Raw genomic sequence first — 21,373 nt, forward strand, 5'->3', positions numbered from 1 at the left:
TGTGAGCCGAATGAACAGAGCAGAGCGATCCGAGACGAGCCATAAGAGACTGAAGAGGGAGGAGCCTCAGTGACATCATCATTCATCATCACACACATCATCAGAAACATCACTGAGTGATTGACAGATCAACATATTTGCATAAACTCCATTATTATCAAGGGTTTTTGAGTTATAAGTCTCAAACATACTGGATTGAATCTTCCTTCTGTAAGAGGTTTGCTTTACAAAAGAGTTTCTTCTTCATTAAAATAACTCAAGTAACAAAAACAAAAGATTGATAAGCGTCTGATGTTCAGAAATAATCAAAACCCGTCATAGATGAGTGTCACTTTGCCAGTATTTTTCATTCATTTTATTGCTCTTTTATTATTGTTCATGTACAGATGAAGATCATTTGTTGTTAACGCTCTTGTCTGGTTGGATGAACAGATGAAAAGAGACAGAGAAACTGATCATTTGCATGGAGCTGATTATAACAGCAGGTGTTTCCTGTGTGTCACGACTGAACTTCCTGTCCTGAAGAAAATCTCCACAGCTCACTGCGTCTGCAGAAGACAAACTTCAGCATCAACTTCACACCATATTCACATGAATGTCAGGCCATCAGGAGCATTTTGATCATTATAGTTTAGATCGTAACTTTACTGGATCAAATAATAGTCATTTCTGCATCTGTCACTAACTCTCTAGTTCATTATCAGTCATGTGATCGTCTCCATCTGTGTAATTCATCTCTCAACCATATTCAGACATTCATCTCTGATCTTCACAGATGATCTTCTCTAGCAGTAACACTAGTTTAATTTGTTCTTTCCACTGAAGATGGCAGCAGAGGTTTCACATATTTTCAAACTGAAGACGGTTTATTTGAGTCTTTGATACACTTTCATTGTTCAGTCTTTCATTGCTTGTAGAAGTGAAAATTGACTTAGTAATGAATAAGAAAACAAGAAATCAACAATAAAACTGTTTGTTTAACATGCAGTTTATTAAACAGGTTGTAAATCATCTTACATTCGCATTAAAGCCAGAATATCGTCTGCAGAAAACGACTCAGTTAAAGACATTCTTGAACTATTTTTGATAGTTTCTATATTCATGATTTCTATCACACTACGTCAGAAGATATTATTACTCATAATCAGTCAAACAACACATCAGATTGTCTGAGTTCAGTCGCTGCAGTCAGATTTCTTGATGTTTGTTCTGGTGGTTTTTGAGGCGACAGAAGCTTCACATGTCAGATCTTTGTCTTTGTCCCACTCTGAGCTCTCAATGGTTAAATAACTGCTCATCCTGAACTTCTTATCAGGCTGCTGTTCAGCAGAGCCGGTGAAGACGCCTTCAGTGACTGAGTTCCCGTTCACAAGCCAGCGCACATCAGCAAAAGCCGCAGACATGTGATCGATCAGACACACCAGAGTGACTTTACTGGAGCTGATCAGCTCTTCTCTGGATGGACGGAGGATGTTCAGCACAGGAGGAGCAACATCAGCATCTGCACGACACAAACCACCATTAACATGATGGACAAACACATCTGCATCTCAGACACACTTCTGAAATACTGAACTATGACTACATTTAAAGCTTTCATTTCTACAGTTTCACACATCACCATGTCAACAAGTAATATTTTCTTGCATTATTTAATAAAGATTTATGTAACATCATTATTTATGTTCAATACATGCATCTGAATGTTCTTGATAAAAAAATATCCTGCAACATAAAAATCAAGTGCTGTATTTGAGTAGTTTGTTGGATTTTTGTTATCAACATCAAGATTTTATACTAAAATGTACATGAATATAAATGGCACAGTGTATATTTTAGGTGCTGACACTATTTTTTTTCTACCATTTTTAATAATGTTTTTAGTGAAAGTCTTTTCAGTTTATTTCAGGACTGTTTACTGGAGGTTCTTGATAAAACTGTCTGAATTCACACATTTAACTGTAAATTAACTACAAGGTAAACTAAAAATAAAGAGTTTATAAATATATAATGAATCGTAGATTATATGTAATACAGTGAAATGATTTTACCATTGAAAATACAGTGTAAAGATGACTTACCCGTCACAATGAGTTTTGTTCCTTGTCCGAATACCACAGTGAAACATTTCATATGTTTAGCCGTACAAAAACCTCCTCAGTCTGTGAAGAGACACAAACAGAAGTGAAACACTCACTCAACCTCATCTGACTGTGTCCTTTACACATTTAATTCATGGAGAAACGCTTCAGATTCAAACACAGACACTCATGTTGCTGTTTTAGTCTTCATATTAGTTGTGTTTGACTGCTGTGTATTAAAGTGCTTTATGTGATTTATGGCTGTTGTTATTCTGCAGGTGTCAGTGACTGCAGTGAATCCTGCTGTTGTCTCAGTCAATGAAGGACATAAAGTCACTCTGGACAGAAACACATGAAGATCTACTGATGACGGACACTTCAGGAACATTCATTACAAACTAACGGGACTTTCTGTTTCCTGAGAAGCACAAAAGGAGAAATTTAGCAGAATGTCCGAGCTGCTCTTTTACAAATAATGAAAGCATATAGTGAACAGTTTGAACCAACTACAAACAGGACAAAAATATCATAAAAGCACCACAATAGATGAGTTAAATTACAGGACAGTAAAGAAACTGTAAAATATTCTCAGCAATTATCTGTAATTCGTTTTTTAATTCATCATGAATGTGAGAAGTGAAGTATTGCTCTTATCATCTGTTGTCTAGAAGCAGAAGTGAATGTGAGCAGTGAGGAGGTTTTTGTCATGATGTGAATCACTGTGATACGTGTTCTTTAGCAGTGTCGTCCCATGTGTTACAGTAATACACTGCAGAATCACCAACATCCACATTATTGATGATCAGACGATAGTCAATATCTGACTGAGTTGTACATGTGAAGCGGCTGGAGGTAAAACCATCTCCATATAAGTCAGGGGCGCTGTCTGTATGAATCTCAACACAAACTGAGGAGCTGAATTTGGAGTCTGTTTATACCAGCTGACATAATAACCCTCATCCTTTTCAACGTTACAATCCATATTCACAGAATTCCCTTTTTGTTCTGTCAGCACAGAGGGTTTCTGTGTGACCACTTTTGCACATCTGACACCTGTAAAATTATAATAAATACAATTAATCAACTTTGACACCCATGAGAGAACAACATGTTTGTAGTGAAATGTGTAACTTATGACAGAAGAGTGAGGAGAGTGAAGGAGAAAATGATCAGCATCTTCCTGTGATGAGCAGTTTGAGTTTAGTGGAGAGATGAAGAGAATAAGAGAGATGGAGAAACTCATATATGAGGAAGAGAAACTCTGAAAGAGGGAGGATCACTAGAGTTCAGCCAATCATTTCATCCTCCTGATCAAACACAGACTGATTTAATACTTAATACACATTATGAGGAAAAAAAATCAAATTTCCTCTATTCCTGCTGATTGAATGTTAGTTCAAAGACAAATCATTGAGAAGTGATGTCACAGCTTTAGATAAATGAAGGACTCAATTACAGTGAACAAAGTGATGAAAGTTTATTAGAAAACTTTAGGAACAATGTGAAAGTAATTGTGACCATGAACTGAAGACTACGGTGTACGGTGGCTCCTGTGCTCTCCACACACACACCAGCGGACACACAGAGGAAACATCAACTGATGACGAGCTCGAGTCCATTGAGTGAAACAGTCTCACTGCAAACTCCTCGTCTTTGGGTCGTGAGCACAATGTCACAGAAACACAACACATGAAAGAGAGCACAGAAACATGAAGCATCCACATGACACGAAATCAAAATCAAATCACAGGCTGCAGAAAATAACAGGAAACTCCCTGATCCGTGACAAGAGACACATGAAATCAAATGTGTATGTTACAGATTATTTCAGCTGCTAACCCACAATCCATGAATCAATCCACCATTTTCTCACAACTATAAACACAATCTCACAACTTCACACCAGTTTGTACAAACCTCAAACTTCCACGTCAAACTCGAATATTTTAATCAAAAACACAATTCTCTTCTATCAGAATCAAACTTTAATTTCAGATTACACACAAACTTAACAAACACAAAGGCTTCTGCACTGCCTAGTTTGAAATATATTACAGTATTGACAGTGACAGTATTTACAGCTCTATAGCAGTTTGTTGGTCCTCTGACAAAAGATATTGTCTACTCATGTAAACTAGTCGCCGTTCTGCAAAAATACATTACATGTAAGTTTGGCTACAAATCAACAGGACAGTTATGAGTTTGAGGATGTAGAAGATGTGCTCCAGTATTTACTGTACAAGAACAGTGAAATCTCTCTCATGTAAAGTACTGGACTGATACTGTGATTATACTGTGTGTGTAATAGTATAAATAACCCTGTAGATGATTCTGTAGACCAGCTTTACTCATGGTCATGCTTCACACAAAAACTACACTGCTTCATATTTCAAACGTTTCAGTCCCTCTTCTTCACAGTTTTTCCAAGTGTTTACACACTAAAACTGGAACTTGAAACACAGTCAGCAAAACCTGAAACTCATGTATCAAATCCTTAAACCAAGTCTGCAAAATTACAGGCACAAATTCCAGCCCTGCTTTACACTCAGTTTACATTTCTATATCATACTGTTTGCAAAACACACAGCCTTACACAAAATACGCATATTTCAAGATCATTTTATTAAATATTCAGGCTACACAACTACCACTTTAAGTCCCAGAAAGGTATAAAGACATCATTAAAGTGATCCATGTGACTCCAGGGGGTTTAACCTCAGTTTTATGAAGTGACACAAGTACTCTTTTGCTGAAAATTTACTGCTTTATTTACAAAATATTAATCTCCAACACGTTCACGAGAGCAGCAGAACACATGTGTGTGACGCAAGAGAAGACGTTATTGCATGAACGCGTTTTAGAGATTAATATTTTGTAACAACAATGCACAGCATTAGTCAGCAAAGTGTCTTTCATCACCATGCCAACCTTGTTCCCAACAACAATGCCATTCCCATCAGATTCATGGACACACTCCAGAGGGATGAACCAATGTGGGTGATCAGTGAACCAGATGTGGACCAGAGCAGCCCAGTGGAAACTCACACTGTCCCAGATCACAACATCTGCTGCTCTGGTCCAAATCTGGTTCACTGATCACCCACACCTCTGTTCTTCCAACATTTTTTTTTTTTTTTTTGTGTGTTTAGACTTTTAAATAGTCACTTTGATTTTTTATTTGTGTAGAAAGCCCTTTATCTTACTGAATGCTATAGTTTTGTTTAGAGTTTTTCGACAATGGACCAAAGATTCAACAAACGTGTAACCAGTTGGGGAATCTGTATTTTTCTTTCTTTTTTCCCCTCTTCTCTTCCTCTTCCTCTTTCTCTCTCTCCTTCTCTCTCTCCAGTGTTAGGACAAATTTTCCAGAGCATATGATAACCTGATATTTATAACGCTTGTTAGCAATTGAAAAAAAACTGTATTTTCTCTCTGCTCCTCTGTGTTGTTCTTCATCCACACTGAACAAATCTGATTCAAAGAGTCCTATTTTACTGTGTGTCCATGTAATGAAAATAACTTCAACCCCTGACTGTGCCTCAAGTGAGACTGGAATCTGCTATTTCTCAATATTTCAGTGATCTGCTAATTAAAAATGCTTATCAATTGTTTCAGTATTTGTTTTATATTTTTTTTTCAATACGTTTGAGCTGCTGTTGTTGCAGAAGTATAGGTTTTATCCTATATTTTAAAGATTGGAACATTAGGTCTTCATTTCTGACTTGCTGTGTTTAAGCATTTGCAAATAAGATGAGAAAGATCCATGATTTTGGTATGAGGTAAGCTTATATGAAAAGAAAATTTAAGCATTCAAGAAATGTGTTAATTGACTGCATTTTGTGTGAAAATGACATGAATTGTGTTAATGGTATGGGCACAACAGACATATGTTCTGCTAAATGTGTTTAGAGTTTTGAAAATGTGACTAAAGATTGGACAAAAGTATGTTAGCAATTGAAAAAACTGTAATATCTGGGTAAGGGAGAAGAATAGATGAAGGAGGAAAGGAGAAGTTGGATCAGGACATGGGAGAGGAGGAAGAATGCTGGACTTTGCATCTCTGTTTTTTTCACTGTGGAACCTATGAAAGCTTATTTCTGCCATGAATAGAAAATAAAAAAGGTAATTATGTTTTTTTATCTCACAATTCTGACTTTTTAAACTCAATTCCTATAGTTTGCATATCACAATTCTGAGGGGAAAAAGTCAGAATTGTGAGATGTATATTCACAATTGCAAAATAAAAAAAATAAAATAAATAGAATTGTGAGATAAAAAGTCACAATTACCTTTTATACTTTTTTTATTCTGTGGTGGAAAAAAAGCTTCAACAGTAACCAAAGACCATTTATGTTGGATTTGTTGTTGATCAATGGCAGCAATTTCATGTTTTAATTTCAGTAAATGCTTCATGTAAAGCTTTTACTACAACGATTCCACTTCCACTGTTCCATATATGCAGAATATGTGGTCTGCGTAGGGCACCAACTACCAAGAGGACACCATGAGGGCACCATCAACACCACACACCCACCCCCAGAAAGAGATTTCAACCAAGGGGGCAACTGAAATTCTGCATAGGGGACTCATCTGACCCAGGCACGGATTATGGGTTGTGTGGGCCCCTGGGCAAAACGTTTTGCCACTTTTTACCTCGGAAAAAGTGAAAAGAAAGTGGCTTAAGTTGATACAGTATCCGACCATACACCGGCAGCGCTTTCTCTCTCTTCTCTCCGACAGCGCGTTTACGCACACCGCAGTTGTACAGAGCCACGCCTCCTGTCACTCACTCAGAGCAGCGGCAGGCCTCGAGACTCTCTCTCGGTCCAGTGGAAGGGTTTTTGTTATATAACAACCGATATGACAACTTTAGCACATTTATCAGCAATACATTCATTCAGTGTTTCCCATTAATGACCCTGTACTGCTGCCACCGTTTCATAATGAACTGAACATTTAAAACATACTACGTTTTACAACGAGCTAAAATCGAAACCGTGATATGGCTTTGTGCCTATATAAAACAGCAAAAGACAGCGATTAATTATATATACACTCTGTCTGTGCTGCGTGTTTTAAAGAGAAGTGCGCACATCTGCGCACGCGATCGGCTGGTGATCTGGTGATCAAAATAAAAGCTCAAGGATTTATCTTTTAAAAAGAAATCGTACAAAAGTATTGTAAAAAAAGATGTTTGAACCCTTTTTAATGTCCAGGTACAAGTCAATGCTGTTTCTTTGTTCAATTTGCACACTGTACATGGGTTGAAGCTCTTAATTTTGAGTTTCCAGAGAGCACCAGGTTGATGCATTTAACCTTAAAATTTTCAAAATTTTCTTCCGGGGGGGGGCATGCCCCCGGACCCCCCTAGACCTGGTACATCCAACAAAGTTTTACAAATTACAGTGTCAAATAATGTACATTTTCTGAACAAGAATATATCAACAAAAGCTCCTTTCAGTAAAGCTGTTAATAGAAAATTAAATTGTCTTTGGACAAATATAGATTTGGTCTAAGCCCCGAATGTTTACAATGTCTGGCTCCGCCCCTGATCATCCCATTTCTATTCAGCAGCCTGGTTATTACCATGGGAAAAGATAGGTCTCTCCCCATGATTTACGCATTGCAAGGAGTCCAATGTGAAAAAAACTGTTATTAACACCAACTTTCTCAAATTAATTCAAATATTTATTATTTGTAGTGTCATTGATGTCACGTACATTCACATCAGAAGAGACCAGAGCGACGAAAGTCATTATTTCTTGCGAATTGGCCCAACAAAGCAAATTCACTGGCAGCGAAGTGAATTGTGCGGGCCAGAGCGAAAAAGAGAAGTTAAAAGTCAGTTAACCTTATGTAATGAGTTATGACGCGGTTCGGTGAAAACCAATTCTAATATATAGATTTACCAACGCCCCACGGTAACAGGCTAAATCAAACATTCCAATGAGCGAACAAAGTGAATAAAGCAAATTCAACAATGAAGCTTCTTCAACGACCTTGGCGACGTTTTCGCTTTGGTCTCTCCTGGTGTGAACGTACAGTGAGAGCCATGTTGGGGCACGGTTAGTGATCACACTACATGTGTACCGTGTCCAGCTGAACCATGCCAGAATCCACCTGTGTACCATATCCCCATACAGAACGGAGTGATCAGGGGTGTAGTGGTAAAATAAGAATTCTGTGATCACATTTTGTGCATAAACTATACTATGATGTGCATTTAGATCAATTGAGAAGTGGGTAAACTCTAATTCTGAAATTTCAGAGGTGGGTAAACCGTGTTTACTTGCGTTTAGCCTCCACTACAGCCCTAGGAGTGATTACACTGGTCAAACTCTTACACTGCTACACTGGTCTGGGGGCCACTCAGCGGGCAGGTTAACCGCCTCCATCCCACCATGCTACCGCTCCCCCTGAACGCACTGACCCCCCCCCCCCCCCCACCCCCACCACCACCACCACCAGCACCACCACCACAACCACCACAATTCAAGGGCCCTTGGCAGCCAAACGCCCTCCCTATAGGGTCAGGGGCCCTTGTAGGCAGAGGATCAAAGAATGTAGGCCCTCTAAAATAGACAAACGAAAATACATTGTTGATAAGCTTTGCAAATTGTTTTGGGCTTAGGGCTGCACCCCTAGGGCCCCTGGGCAGCGGCCCCGCTGGCCCGGTTCGTAATCCGTCCCTGATCTGACCAGTATCTGCCCTGAACAATTCTGTTACTTTCTTCTTCTTCTCTTCTTCTACTGCACATTCTATAAAATAATGACTCTCTTCTGTTGCCAAGAATGAACACATTCAACAACCAGAAATGTAGAATGGCTTACATGCAAAAGGAAACTGAATTTTTAAAACTATGGATTTCATATTTTCTCCAGTTAGAACCGAAACATGACAAGTAATGCAGTTTTCATAATGCCATCAACTGTTAGTATTTTGACAGTCAATGCGCTTTGATTGACTATATGTTCATGTTGGATAGAAAACTAGTGCTAGTGTTTGACAGAACGACTCGATTTTGAATCAGGTTTGCTGTGTTTTGATAGAGTTAGTATGTGTTGAAAAAGGTTTTTAGCGTTTTGAAATGTGGAGTTTGTGTTTATATAACAAAATATGGTTTTGGGCAGAAAATTAACTATTTGTCTAATTGTGTGATGAAGGTGTGTTGCTGTGTTAAGAGTTTAGAAAAAGTACTTTAAGTATTGCTAAACGCTTGTTAGCAATTGAAAAGAACTGTAATGAATATAGTACTTGAAAATTATAACCAAAAGGTGAAAAAAGAGGGAAAAAACTCCAGGGCTGCAATGATAATAAAAAAAGAATAAATAAAATACATTCTACACTTTACTGTAACAACATGTGTAGTTGTTCATTAAATTACAGTGATGGTTCTAGTCTGCTCTCTCTCTTGCATTTGGCCACAAGTCCTCATCAACATCTGATGTCGTCTCTGGCAATGCATCTTGGAAAGTACCTCCTGGAATGTCTAATCCATCCCTGGCAGTCTTCAGGAGAAATGTCTCCACACCCCGCATTCATTGCCTCCAGTAAAGTCATCTGGTCATGTGGATGGTAGTTATAAACCTTCCACCTCCACGCAGAAAATGACTCCTCTATGGGGTTTAAGAAAGGGGAGTATGGAGGCAGTTATAATACTGACATCCTGGGATGTGCCGCAAACCACTCTGACTGCAGCAGAGTGGTGGAATGCCACATTATCCCACACAACAATGAAGTTTGATGCCCTTTGGCTTCTCTCCTCTGCTGGCACAAGTCAAATATGTAGGTCATTTAGAAATGAAATGAGCCTCTCTGTATTGTAGGGGCCAATGAGTGGTTTGTGTAACAGCAAACCTTCATTGGACATTGCTGCACACATCGTGATGTTAGCTCCCCTTTGGCCTGGGACCTCCACAGTCACTCTCTGTCCAATTTCTTCCCCGCGTCATGTTTTTGCCAGGTTGAATCCAGCTTCATCCACAAAGATAAAAGCATGTGGAGTTCATCTGGCTTCCATCTCCATTACCCTCTACATTGCAAACAGTTTCACAGTAAGTGACATTATGCATCAATGTGTATGTACCCTGTTTGGTTACTGAACAGACAACTTACCTGGACATATTGATACCAGAGTTCTTTCACACGTTCACTGTTTCTCTCAAAGGGTACAGTGTACAATTGCTTCATCCTTATTTTATGTTTCTCTAGGACTCTGGTGATTGTTGTTGTGCTAACCATATTCACATTTTCAAAAGTGCCATTGTCTGCCAGCACTCTCTCCCGAATTTCCCGCAGTTTTATTGCATTGTTGGCAATTGCCATATCCACAATGACAATTTCTTGCGCATCAGAAAAGATTCTGCCTCTCCCTCCTCTCACGGGCAACCTTTGGATCCTACAGTACTGTAATGTGTAATTAAGTTATCATTGATGCTCATCTCACCTGTTGTGTTGTCGGAAAATGCGTACTATTGATGCAACTGTTGAACGTGGCAGATTTGGTTGCACCCTTAGACCAGCTTCTCTCAAAGAGAGACCATGATTTACTACATGGTCAATAATTGTTGCTCTTATCTCATCAGAGATCACCACTCTTGGCCTTCCTCTCCTTTGTCCTCCACATACTCTCCCTCTCTGAACCGCTCTTCTTTGATCCATATTGGCCAACAAATTCTGTTCCAAACTATCCCCTTTTATACTACAGTTTTTTTACAGACGCTAGGACACATTTCTCAATACTTAGGTCACTTTTGCAAAACTCTTCACACAGTTCCCCTAACCAACTTTCAGCTTGGCAAAGCAGTTCATTTCACATTCAAAATGCACTACATCTACCAAAACACTTTATTCAGGTCTCAAATCATCTCATTCTTCCAGAACACTAGCAAAGGTTGACAGCCGACAAGCACACTTTGTCACCCACAAAACAATGACCTAAAAAACACTAACATCATGTAGCATTATACAATGTTTTCTTGTGTAAAACAAGGACATAACTCTGTTTATAATTCACTGCAATATATGTTACTGGAATGAATCATACATGATGCAGAATTTGTCAATTTTTTATGTCGTTTATTTATATTTATTTTTTTGCACTGAGTAATTCCAAAATACAAGAATTTGTATACACACCATCCACTGATACAGATACAATTCAATTGTTTTTATAGCATTTAATTTTAAGATTTAAAATATATTTCACTACAATATTACTGTAGAAATGCAGCATATTTCTGTCTTATTCAGTTTTGTATGATGTTATTGTTTTGAACATAAGTTTAACAGTTTTGAAAACAGTATGTAAGCGTGTGCAGATTGGCCTGTACGTACACAGAGTTTTGGCATTTGTTGTGTCTGAGTGAGAAAAGAATTCATGAAATTTGAGAGATGTAGTCATTGAATGCATTTTGTGCCAAATCAATGATAATTGATCCTCAGTTTAGCCCACATAGACTTCTGTTGTGCTCACTGTGTGAAGAGTTTTGCAAAAGTGACCTAAGAATTGAGAAATGTGTCCTAGCGTCTGTAAAAAACTGTAAAAACAAAAAGAAGAATTTTAAATTCAATTCTAAAGTGTACAGGTAACCAGTGCAATGATTTTAAAATTGGGGTAACATGATCAAATTTGCGTTTTCTTTTGAGAAATTTTGCAGCAGCATTTTGCACTAGTTGAAGACGGGCAATAGAGGATTTGGACATACCATAATAAAGAGAATTGCAGTAATCCAAGCGAGATGTAATAAGCGCATGGATCGCAATCTCTAAGGTTTTTTCGGAGAGTGAGGATCTAATCTTAGAGAGGAGACGTAGCTGAAAAAAACTAATTACGGAGTTTATTTGTTTTTCAAATGTGAGGTTCTGGTCCCAAAAAACACCTAAGTTTTTAATGCAGGATGAGGCAAAAGGAGTAAGGTAGTCCAGGTCGAGGTTTTTGATCCCAGAGCTATGGTGGGGGCCAAAGACTATAACCTCGGTTTTAGATTCATTCACAAACAAAAAATTTTGAGAGAACCACAATTTCACTTCATCTAGGCATACAAAAAAGAGATCTCAGAGCAGCATTTGAGTTACGTTTCAGGGGTAAATAGATTTGGGTATCATCTGCATAGCAATGAAATGATACACCATGTTTTCTGAAGATGGAGCCCAGAGGAAGTAAATACAGAGAAAAGAGAATAGGTGCAAGAATTGAACCCTGCGGTACTCCACAAGAGAGTTGAGTAGGTGATGAAGAGAAGTTACCTAATCTAACAGAGAAGCTTCTATTCGTCAAATAAGATTTAAACCAACTGAGGACAGTTCCCTGAATGCCCACAGAGCTTTCCAGACGGGACAGGAGAATATTATGATCAACTGTATCAAAAGCCGAGGTTAGGTCTAAGAGTATCAAGATCACAGATTCACCAGAGTCAGTTGCTAACAGTATATCATTAAAAACCCGTAATGAAGCCGACTCTGTGCTGTGTAAAGGCTTAAAACCAGATTGGAAAGTTTCAAAAATGTGATTAGAGCTAAGAAAAGACTGCAGCTGAATAAAAACAGTTTTTTCTAAAGCTTTAGTAAGAAAAGGAAGAGTCGAGATAGGTCGAAAATTATTGAAATCACTATCATCAAGTGAAGGTTTCTTAAGAAGAGGTGTGACAGTAGCTTAAGGCTATCAGGGATAGTCCCTGAACATAAGCATCTGTTCAGAAAAGACACAAGACATGGCCCAACTATGTCGAAAATTTGTTTAAATAAATGAGGAGGGAGAATATCATTAGGACAAAAGGTAGGTTTCAAATGATCGATAATTTCTCTGAAGGACTGAAGAGAAATAGGGTCAAAAATAGGGATGTCCAGATCCGATCATGTGATCGGAAATCGGGCCCGATCACGTGGTTTCAGACTCGATCGGAATCGGACGTTACATCCCGATCAGGACTCGGATATATATGTAGGGGTGCAACGGTTCTCTGTAAAAAAATCAAACCGTACCGTATTAAAATAGCAACGTGGAAAACAGACAGACAGAGTTCAAATAATGTACGTTTCAGTAGATGGATGCGCAAAACGTTACAACAACGATAATCAAAAAGCGGTGACAAAACTCGTAAACTGTTAACTGCGAGTGCCGTCTGCTCTCATGTCCAGTCATTTACACCGTCATCACCCGGGTGTTGATACAGGTGAGACCTGAACAGCACACGTTGTTATCTGTGTTTAAACTAACTCATTTAAGCCTTGCTGATTTAAACCTTCAAGAACAAGACGCGAAAGAGAACTCGCACGCGCTGTGAGAAGATTTGTGTGCGCTCATCCGAAGCGCGCACACGCTTATTCCAGTCAGCGCGCAAATACTGAGTTCTCTTTCACGTCTTGCGCTTCAGCGGACAAATTCATACAAAATTATTTAAAAATGCCCGTCCTAGCGAGTATCCTAGCAAACATAGTCGGTTATGTCTTAAGTGAACGTATATTAGTCGAGAAAGACAGCGCATGTGGAACAGTATAGGTATGTAGCCTACTGGATTGTGCATGTCTTAAAGGGAGAAAAACTATTCCTGCTGCCTGTTTTTAATGTTAAATAAAACAACAAATAACAAAGAAATCACTTACTGCTCTTGACGGAATAGTATTTGTAACTTCAATAATTATTCATCTTTATTTATTTTATACAGTAAAGATAATATGCAGTGATATTTTATATTTGATTACTTTATCCATTTTCTGTACGTGAAAACGACTGTTCGATACCTGAAAAACCTGAAAAGCACTGTTCCTGGATCTGTTTTTTCGCTCTTCTTTATTCTTTTTCATGTATTATAGAAGTATCGGATCGGGACTCGGTATCGGTAGATACTCAAAATCAAATGACTCGGACTCGGACTCGAGGGCAAAAAAACGTGATCGGGACATCCCTAGTCAAAAACACTCCATATGGCTGGAGAACAACAAAAGTCAGGTGAAACATTAGCAACTGGTTGCAACTGAGATCTTAGAGCAGTGATCTTCTCAGAGAAAAACCTTGAGAAACCTTCACATAATGACACTGAGGAATTGGAAATCACATTCACGGGAGGATTAAGAACAGAGTTTAACACAGAAAATAGTGCTTTAGAGCAATTATGTTTTTTAGCAATTAAATTAGAAAAGTACTTAGACTTAGCAGATTTCACAGTTTTCTGAAAAACACCAAGACCATTTTTAAGCATTTCATAAGAAATTTGTAACTTGTCCTTTTTCCACTTACGTTCTGCACTTCTACAGGCTCGCCTCAGAGTGCGGATGTTATTATCAATCCATGGTTCTGTTTTGATTTTAGACTTTATAGGTTTAAGAGGAGCAGTGTTATTTAAGACCTCTAAGCAAGCAGTATTAAGCAGACTAAGATGTTGTTCAGCATCTAAGTCTGGTAAGGATGACTCAAGGGACAGAGACAAAGACACCTCGTTGAAGGTGCTGGTGAAGTCATCTTGAAAATGGGAGGAAAAGAAACGAGACCATTGTACAGTATGCGCAGTGATTGAACTTGATTGTGGAAGAGGCATAGTAAATAAAACAGGCATATGATCAGAGATCAAAGTGTCAAAAACCTGAACATTCGTGGTGGAAAAGCCATGGGAAAGAACCAAGTCCAAAGTATGTCCATGAATATGCGTAGGATCTTTCACCCACTGAACCATGTTAAATGAATCAATGAGATTAAAAAACTCCATAGTAAGAGGTTTAGACTGACAACACACATGGATATTAAAATCACCCAGCAGGAGAATATAGTTATACTTGGTTACACAGTCACCCACAAATGCAGTAAATTCATTAATAAAATCTTTTACTAAGTGAGGAGGCCGATATACCAGCGCTAATAGAACAGGAACATCCCATTCCAGACGCAGTAGCAACACCTCAAAGCTGCTGTAGATAGGAGATGGGATTGAGCGGCAATAACTACTAAAACTGTTCTATGAAATAACCGCTAGACCACCCCCGCGACCCGAAGAGCAGGGAGAGTTAAAAAATGTGCAGCCGGGCGGCACTAATTGGTAACACTTTACAATAACAGTACATGAATAACCATGAACTAATACCTGAGTTAATAGTTACTTCAACATGAACTCATGATTAGTTAAGATATGAACTAATGAAGAGTGATCCTTAACTACGACAGGAGTCATAAGGATTCATGCATGAAAACAGCAGCCTTAACTATGCGTTAATACATGTTTGATAATTAATGCATTAATTAACATTTAGGGGTAAACTAAATAAATCAGCCTCCATAAGAGTAAACAAGAAGTACTCTGAATTTGAATTAAACGTGATATACTGTCATAATTTACACTGTAATATCATAATCTGCCATCTGCAGCTTTGTGACAAATAATTGCTAATGATTATTTAGCCATTAATTACATCGGTCTAATCAAATGTGGAAAATAGACTAACTACAACTAATAAATTTAATTTGATCTAAACTGTTATCTGATTTTTATAGTTCATTTACATTTAGTCATAGCTAAATAGTCATAGTTTATTCCCGGAACTAAAGTATGTAGGGTTTGTTTCTGGCGGGACACTCATTAGTGGCGCACGCTAGGTGTTCTCTTGGCGCGTTTGTTGTGTTGCTGGCATTTTAAACTAATAAATGTTGACTGCTTTGGTAAGCCGAATTAATAATTAAAGACATATTTACATGTATGTTTTATTGGGGTTTTCAGGAGGTTATGTGCAGTTATTAACTGTATTTGTTTTTTTGTCGTTTAAATGTATATGCTTTGATTAGCATTAGCTTGTGGACACGCGCTATTTTACATGTAAATGTGCCTTATGTGTGTCTTTACAGGTATGTTTATGGCTTGCTTTCAAGTCCATATATGTTTAATTATATAAATAAAAATAAAATACAAGTACTTTTTATTTTAGTTTTTTTTGTACCGGGGTGTAAAGGAATAAGTATGGCACTCTATAGTGTTTATTCATATATTAGTTAATGATGTGTGATATGTGCATCATGTCATGACTTTACTTGAGGGGGCACAATCATAATTAACTCATTATTAACTAAGCATATACTAACATCAACTAATGGTTTGTTAATGTATACTTATGTCATGACTTTACTTGAGGGGGCACAATCATAATTAATTCACTGTTAACAACTTACCAAATTCAGCTCATGATTATCATTAACTTACTATCAAATACACTTGTACTAACACAACTATATAAGTATTCAGCCCAGTTAAGTGATGTTGTGTGACTTTTCAAAAAGTCAGAGAATGGAGGTACAGTATATGATCACGGCCTGCGTCTGGATGGAGAGTGAACTTCTGAATCTGATCCCAGCAAACGCTCCCTGACCTTAGTTCATGTTTCCTGTTTGGTTATTTTTTTGGGAACCGATTCCTCGGGAACTGATGTAAGTCACAGTAGTTTAGTTTGATAGGAAAGAATATCACAAAACAGATTAAGACCTTTTAAGATAAATAGTGTATTTAGTATTTTATATGTTTGATAAGGAGGGTCAGTGAAAATAATTACAAACTAATCCTGTGCCTTTCAGTGATGTTTATAATGAAGCTGCTGATGTCAGTAGCTTAAATTCTGACAATAATAAATTGTTTAAATTTATTTCAAAGTCCAAATATGTATTATTCCTTCTTATAGAGACTGTTTGATTTAGTTTACCCTAAATGTTAATTAAAGCATTAATTATCAAACATGTATTAACGCATAGTTAAGGCTTCTGTTTTCATGCATGAATCCTTATGACTCCTGTCGTAGTTAAGGATCACTCTTCATTAGTTCATATCTTAACTAATCATGAGTTCATGTTGAAGTAACTATTAACTCAGGTATTAGTTCATGGTTATTCATGTACTGTTATTGTAAAGTGTTACCCACTAATTCAGAGAAAGGACTCAGATCACCAACCTTCGTCCAAGTTTCTGTAATACACATGAAGTCCAAGGCGTTGGTAGTAAAAAAGTCGTTTAGAATAAACGTCTTATTCACCAGAGACCGAGCGTTAATCAGAGCCATCCTAGAGGGCGATGCAGAGATAACGGGAGTAGATGCTTTATTCAAAGAACGAAGATTTTGAAGAGTAGCTCCACCGCGGCGAACACGGATAGGAGGGTAGCGGGAAATCGTCGAAGGAGAATCCGTGAGAGTAGAAGGTGAATCCGGGACGACGGGCCGAAGCCAGCGAGCAGGTGGATCCAGCCAGCGCCAGTCGGCATAACGGCCACTGCCAGGATTTCTCATCACAGAGATGGAAAGGCGGTTCGCGCTAAACTCCATTTTCAGTTTAACAGCAGCCCCTCCGCGCTTCCCGCGTCTCCTGCGACGCTTTTTGCGGGAGACATCATAAGGCCATCTGCACAGATAGTCTGGAATATCCAAGACAAGGTTTGGAAAGCACGATTGCGATCCAGCCACAGAGCTTCCTAACTCTGAGTTGTAAGTGGCCATAAAAGTGTCCCGAATATCCAGAAGTAACTGGCGATCATAAACCAGAGGTGAGCAGCAGTTCGACACAGATAGAAACACAGAGATCACAAAAAAGAGTAGGGACGCCAGACGGCATGCCACGAACATCGGCGCCATCTTGACTTCGTATCAATATTTTATGTCATTTATTTACAGTTTTTTTTCGATTGCTAAACAACAGTGAGCACAACTGGAGCTACATGTGCAAAACTCTAACTACAGTCTGCACTACCAACAGTCACCTGAGCTAAACAGTTAACACATGACTCAAAACAGGTTCAGTGCAGCCAAACACTATGCACAACCCTCACTGAGATAACACACACTGTCACTCAGAACACACTGAGAGTAAAAACACTAGCATCAAACACCAACACAGAAAATACAAACTTTTCATCTTTACAGTTTGAACAATTTCAGTGACTTCATACAAAGTAATATTTTCTTCAAAGAAAAGAGTGACATTCTTTCACATGATTTATTTAAATTTTTAGAACATAATTCTTTAAGGTAAATGAAAATTAGTAGTTTGCTTCAATAGTCTGTAGTAATTTACGGAATTACAGTAGTGCAGACTGTAGTTAGAGTTTTGCACATGTAGCTCCAGTTGTGCTCACTGTAATGGTATGGTCACAACAGACAGATTTTCTGCTAAATGTGTTTAGAGTTTTGAAAAAGTAAATAAAGATTGGACAAAAGTATGTTATCAACTGAAAAAAAAAAACTGTATTCCTGAGCTATGCTCTTCTTTGGATTTAACTCTATAATGTACACCTGTACAATGTACAGTGTATACATGTGTAATAATGTACAATGTAACTCTATAAATAACACTCACACACACTTTCGTATATATTATAGCTTTATATTCTAGGCATTTTGGGTGTACTGTGCAGCAAGGTTTTTTTTTTTAACTAGATATAAAATGGTATTTACACCACTAATTATCACAATATATTAGTTTTTTTCAATTGTTAACAAGCGTTTAGCAATACTTAAAGTACTTTTTCTAAACTCTTAACACAGCAACACACATGCATCACACAATTAGCCAAATAGTTAATTTTCTGCCCAAAACCATATTTTGTTATATAAACACAAACTCTACATTTCAAAATGCTAAAAACCTTTTTCAACACAAACTAACTCTATCAAAACACAGCAAACCTGATTCAAAATCAAGTCGTTCTGTCAAACACTAACACTAGTTTTCTATCCAACATGAACATATAGTCAATCAAAGCGCATTGACTGTCAAAATACTAACAGCTGATGACATTATGAAAACGGCATTACTTGTCATGTTTCAGTTCTAACTGGAGAAAATATGAAATCCATCGTTTTTATAATTCAGTTTCCTTTTACTGCAGTAATAGAGTAATGCATGTAAGCCATTCTATATTTTTGGTTGAGTGTTGAATGTGTGCATTCTTGGCAACAAAAGTGAGTCATTATTTTATAGAATGTGCAGTAGAAGAAGAGAAGAAGAAGAAAGTAACAGAATTGCTCAGGGCAGCCACTGGTCAGATGAGTCCCCTATGCAGAACTATAGTGTCCCTCTTGGTTGAAATCTCTTTCTGGGGGTGGGTGTGTGGTGTTGATGGTGCCCTCATGGTGTCCTCTTGGTAGTTGGTGCCCTACGCAGACCACATATTCTGCATATATGGAACAGTGGAAGTGGAATCGTTGTAGTAAAAGCTTTACATGAAGCATTTACTGAAATTAAAACATGAAATTGCTGCCATTGATCAACAACAAATCCAACATACATGGTTTTTGGTTACTGTTGAAGCTTTTTTTCCACCACAGAATAAAAAAGTATAAAACGTAATTTTGACTTTTTATCTCACAATTCTATTTATTTATTTATTTATTATTTTGTAATTGTGAGTTTACATCTCACAATTCTGACTTGTTTTCCTCAGAATTGTGATATATAAACTATAGGAATTGAGTTTAAAAAGTCAGAATTGTGAGATAAAAAGACATAATTACCTTTTTTATTTTCTATTCATGGCAGAAGTAAGCTTTCATAGGTTCCACATGTAAGTGAAAAAAACAGAGGTGCACAATCCAGCATTCTTCCTCCTCTCCCATGTCCTGATCCAACTTCTCCTTTCCTCCTTCATCTATTCTTCTCCCTTACCCAGACATTATTTTCTCTCTGCTCCTCTGTGTTGTCCTTCATCCACACTGAACAAATCCGATTCAAAGAGTCCTATTTTACTGTGTGTCCATGTAATGAAAATAACTTCAACCCCTGACTGTGCCTCAACTGAGACTGGAATCTGCTATTTCTCAATATTTCAATGATCTGCTAATTAAAAATGCTTATCAATTGTTTCAGTATTTGTCTTGTATATTTTATCAATACTTTTGAGCTGCTGTTGTTGCAAAAGTATATGTTTTATCCTATATTTAAAGATTGGAACAGTGGGTCTTCATTTCTGACTTGCTGTGTTTAAGCATTTGCAAATAAGATGAGAAAGATCCATGATTTTGGTATGAGGTAAGCTTATATGAAAAGAAAATTTAAGCATTTAAGAAATGTGTTAATTGACTGCATTTTGTGTGAAAACGACATGAATTGTGTTAATGGTATGGGCACAACAGACATATGTTCTGCTAAATGTGTTTAGAGTTTTGAAAATGTGGTTAAAGATTGGACAAAAGTATGTTAGCAATTGAAAAAAACTGTAAATTACAGGACAGAATAGTAAAGAGAGAATATTCTCAGTCTATACTGTAATTCATCATGAATGTGAGAAGTGAAGTAGTGCTCTTATCATCTGTTGTCTAGAAGCAGAAGTGAATGTGAGCAGTGAGGAGGTTTTCGTCATGCTGTGAATCACTGTGATACCCACTCACTAACAGAGCTGTCCCATGTGTTACAGTAATACACTGCAGAATCACCAACATCCACATTATTGATGATCAGACTATAATCTGATTGAGATGAATGTGTTGATGTGAATTTAGGAGCAGAGAAACCAGATCCGTATTTAACTGAGCTCCAGCCATGATAAAACACCAACACATACTGAGGAACTCCTCCTGGAGTCTGTTTGTACCATCCAGCAACATTAGTTACTGTCCCCAGATTACAGTCCAGTGTAGCCGTTTGTCCTTTATTGACTGTGATTAATGGACTCTGAGTCACTACAGTCACTCCACTGACACCTGCAGAATAAACACACCATTAATGAGACTCAATACTCACGTATGACATATTCATGATCGTATCAGAAGTGCATCTTTAACTGCAGTCTAGTGACGTCTTACATGACAGAGTGATGAAGAGGATGATGAAGACTGACAGCATGATGTGAGTGTGTGATGTGAGCCGACTGAACAGAGCAGAGCGATCCGAGACGAGCCATAAGAGACTGAAGAGGGAGGAGCCTCAGTGACATCATCATTCATCATCACACACATCATCAGAAACATCACTGAGTGATTGACAGATTAACATATTTACATAAACTCCATAATTATCAATGGTTTTTGAGTTATAAGTCTCAAACATACTGGATTGAATCTTTCTTCTGTAAGAGGTTTGGTTTACAAAAGAGTTTCTTCTTCATTAAAATAACTCAAGTAACAAAAACAAAAGATTGATAAGCATCTGATGTTCAGAAATAATCAAAACTAGATGAGTGTCACTTTGCCAGTATTTTTCATTCATTTTATTGCTCTTTTATTATTGTTCATGTACAGATGAAGATCATTTGTTGTTAACGCTCTTGTCTGGTTGGATGAACAGATGAAAAGAGACAGAGAAACTGATCATTTGCATGGAGCTGATTATAAC

General features: G+C 37.7%; 1 protein-coding gene across 1 annotated transcript; it reads right to left on the reverse strand.

Annotated features, from left to right (window-relative positions):
- Window positions 1-983: 983 nt before the first annotated feature.
- Window positions 984-20,899, reverse strand: LOC137017281 (immunoglobulin lambda-1 light chain-like). The gene is made up of 4 exons (XM_067381353.1): window positions 20,845-20,899; window positions 20,424-20,742; window positions 2,082-2,116; window positions 984-1,501 (listed from the first exon to the last, which is right to left on the reverse strand). The coding sequence occupies exons 1-4, from the start codon at window positions 20,882-20,884 to the stop codon at window positions 1,176-1,178; spliced, it is 720 nt and encodes a 239-aa protein (XP_067237454.1). The 5' UTR covers window positions 20,885-20,899; the 3' UTR covers window positions 984-1,175.
- Between the last annotated feature and the right edge of the window lie 474 nt (window positions 20,900-21,373).

Source organism: Chanodichthys erythropterus, chromosome 3 (genome assembly GCF_024489055.1).
Source record: "Chanodichthys erythropterus isolate Z2021 chromosome 3, ASM2448905v1, whole genome shotgun sequence".
NCBI lineage: Eukaryota > Metazoa > Chordata > Actinopteri > Cypriniformes > Xenocyprididae > Chanodichthys > Chanodichthys erythropterus.

Coding starts and splice junctions, on each gene's coding strand:
- LOC137017281 (XM_067381353.1), bottom strand. CDS start 20,884: ATGCTGTCAGTCTTCATCATCCTCTTCATCACTCTGTCAT. Junction 20,743..20,844: donor CCTCTTCATCACTCTGTCAT/GTAAGACGTCAC, acceptor TTTATTCTGCAG/GTGTCAGTGGAGTGACTGTA. Junction 2,117..20,423: donor GACAGCTCTGTTAGTGAGTG/GGTATCACAGTG, acceptor ATGTTTCACTGT/GGTATTCGGACAAGGAACAA.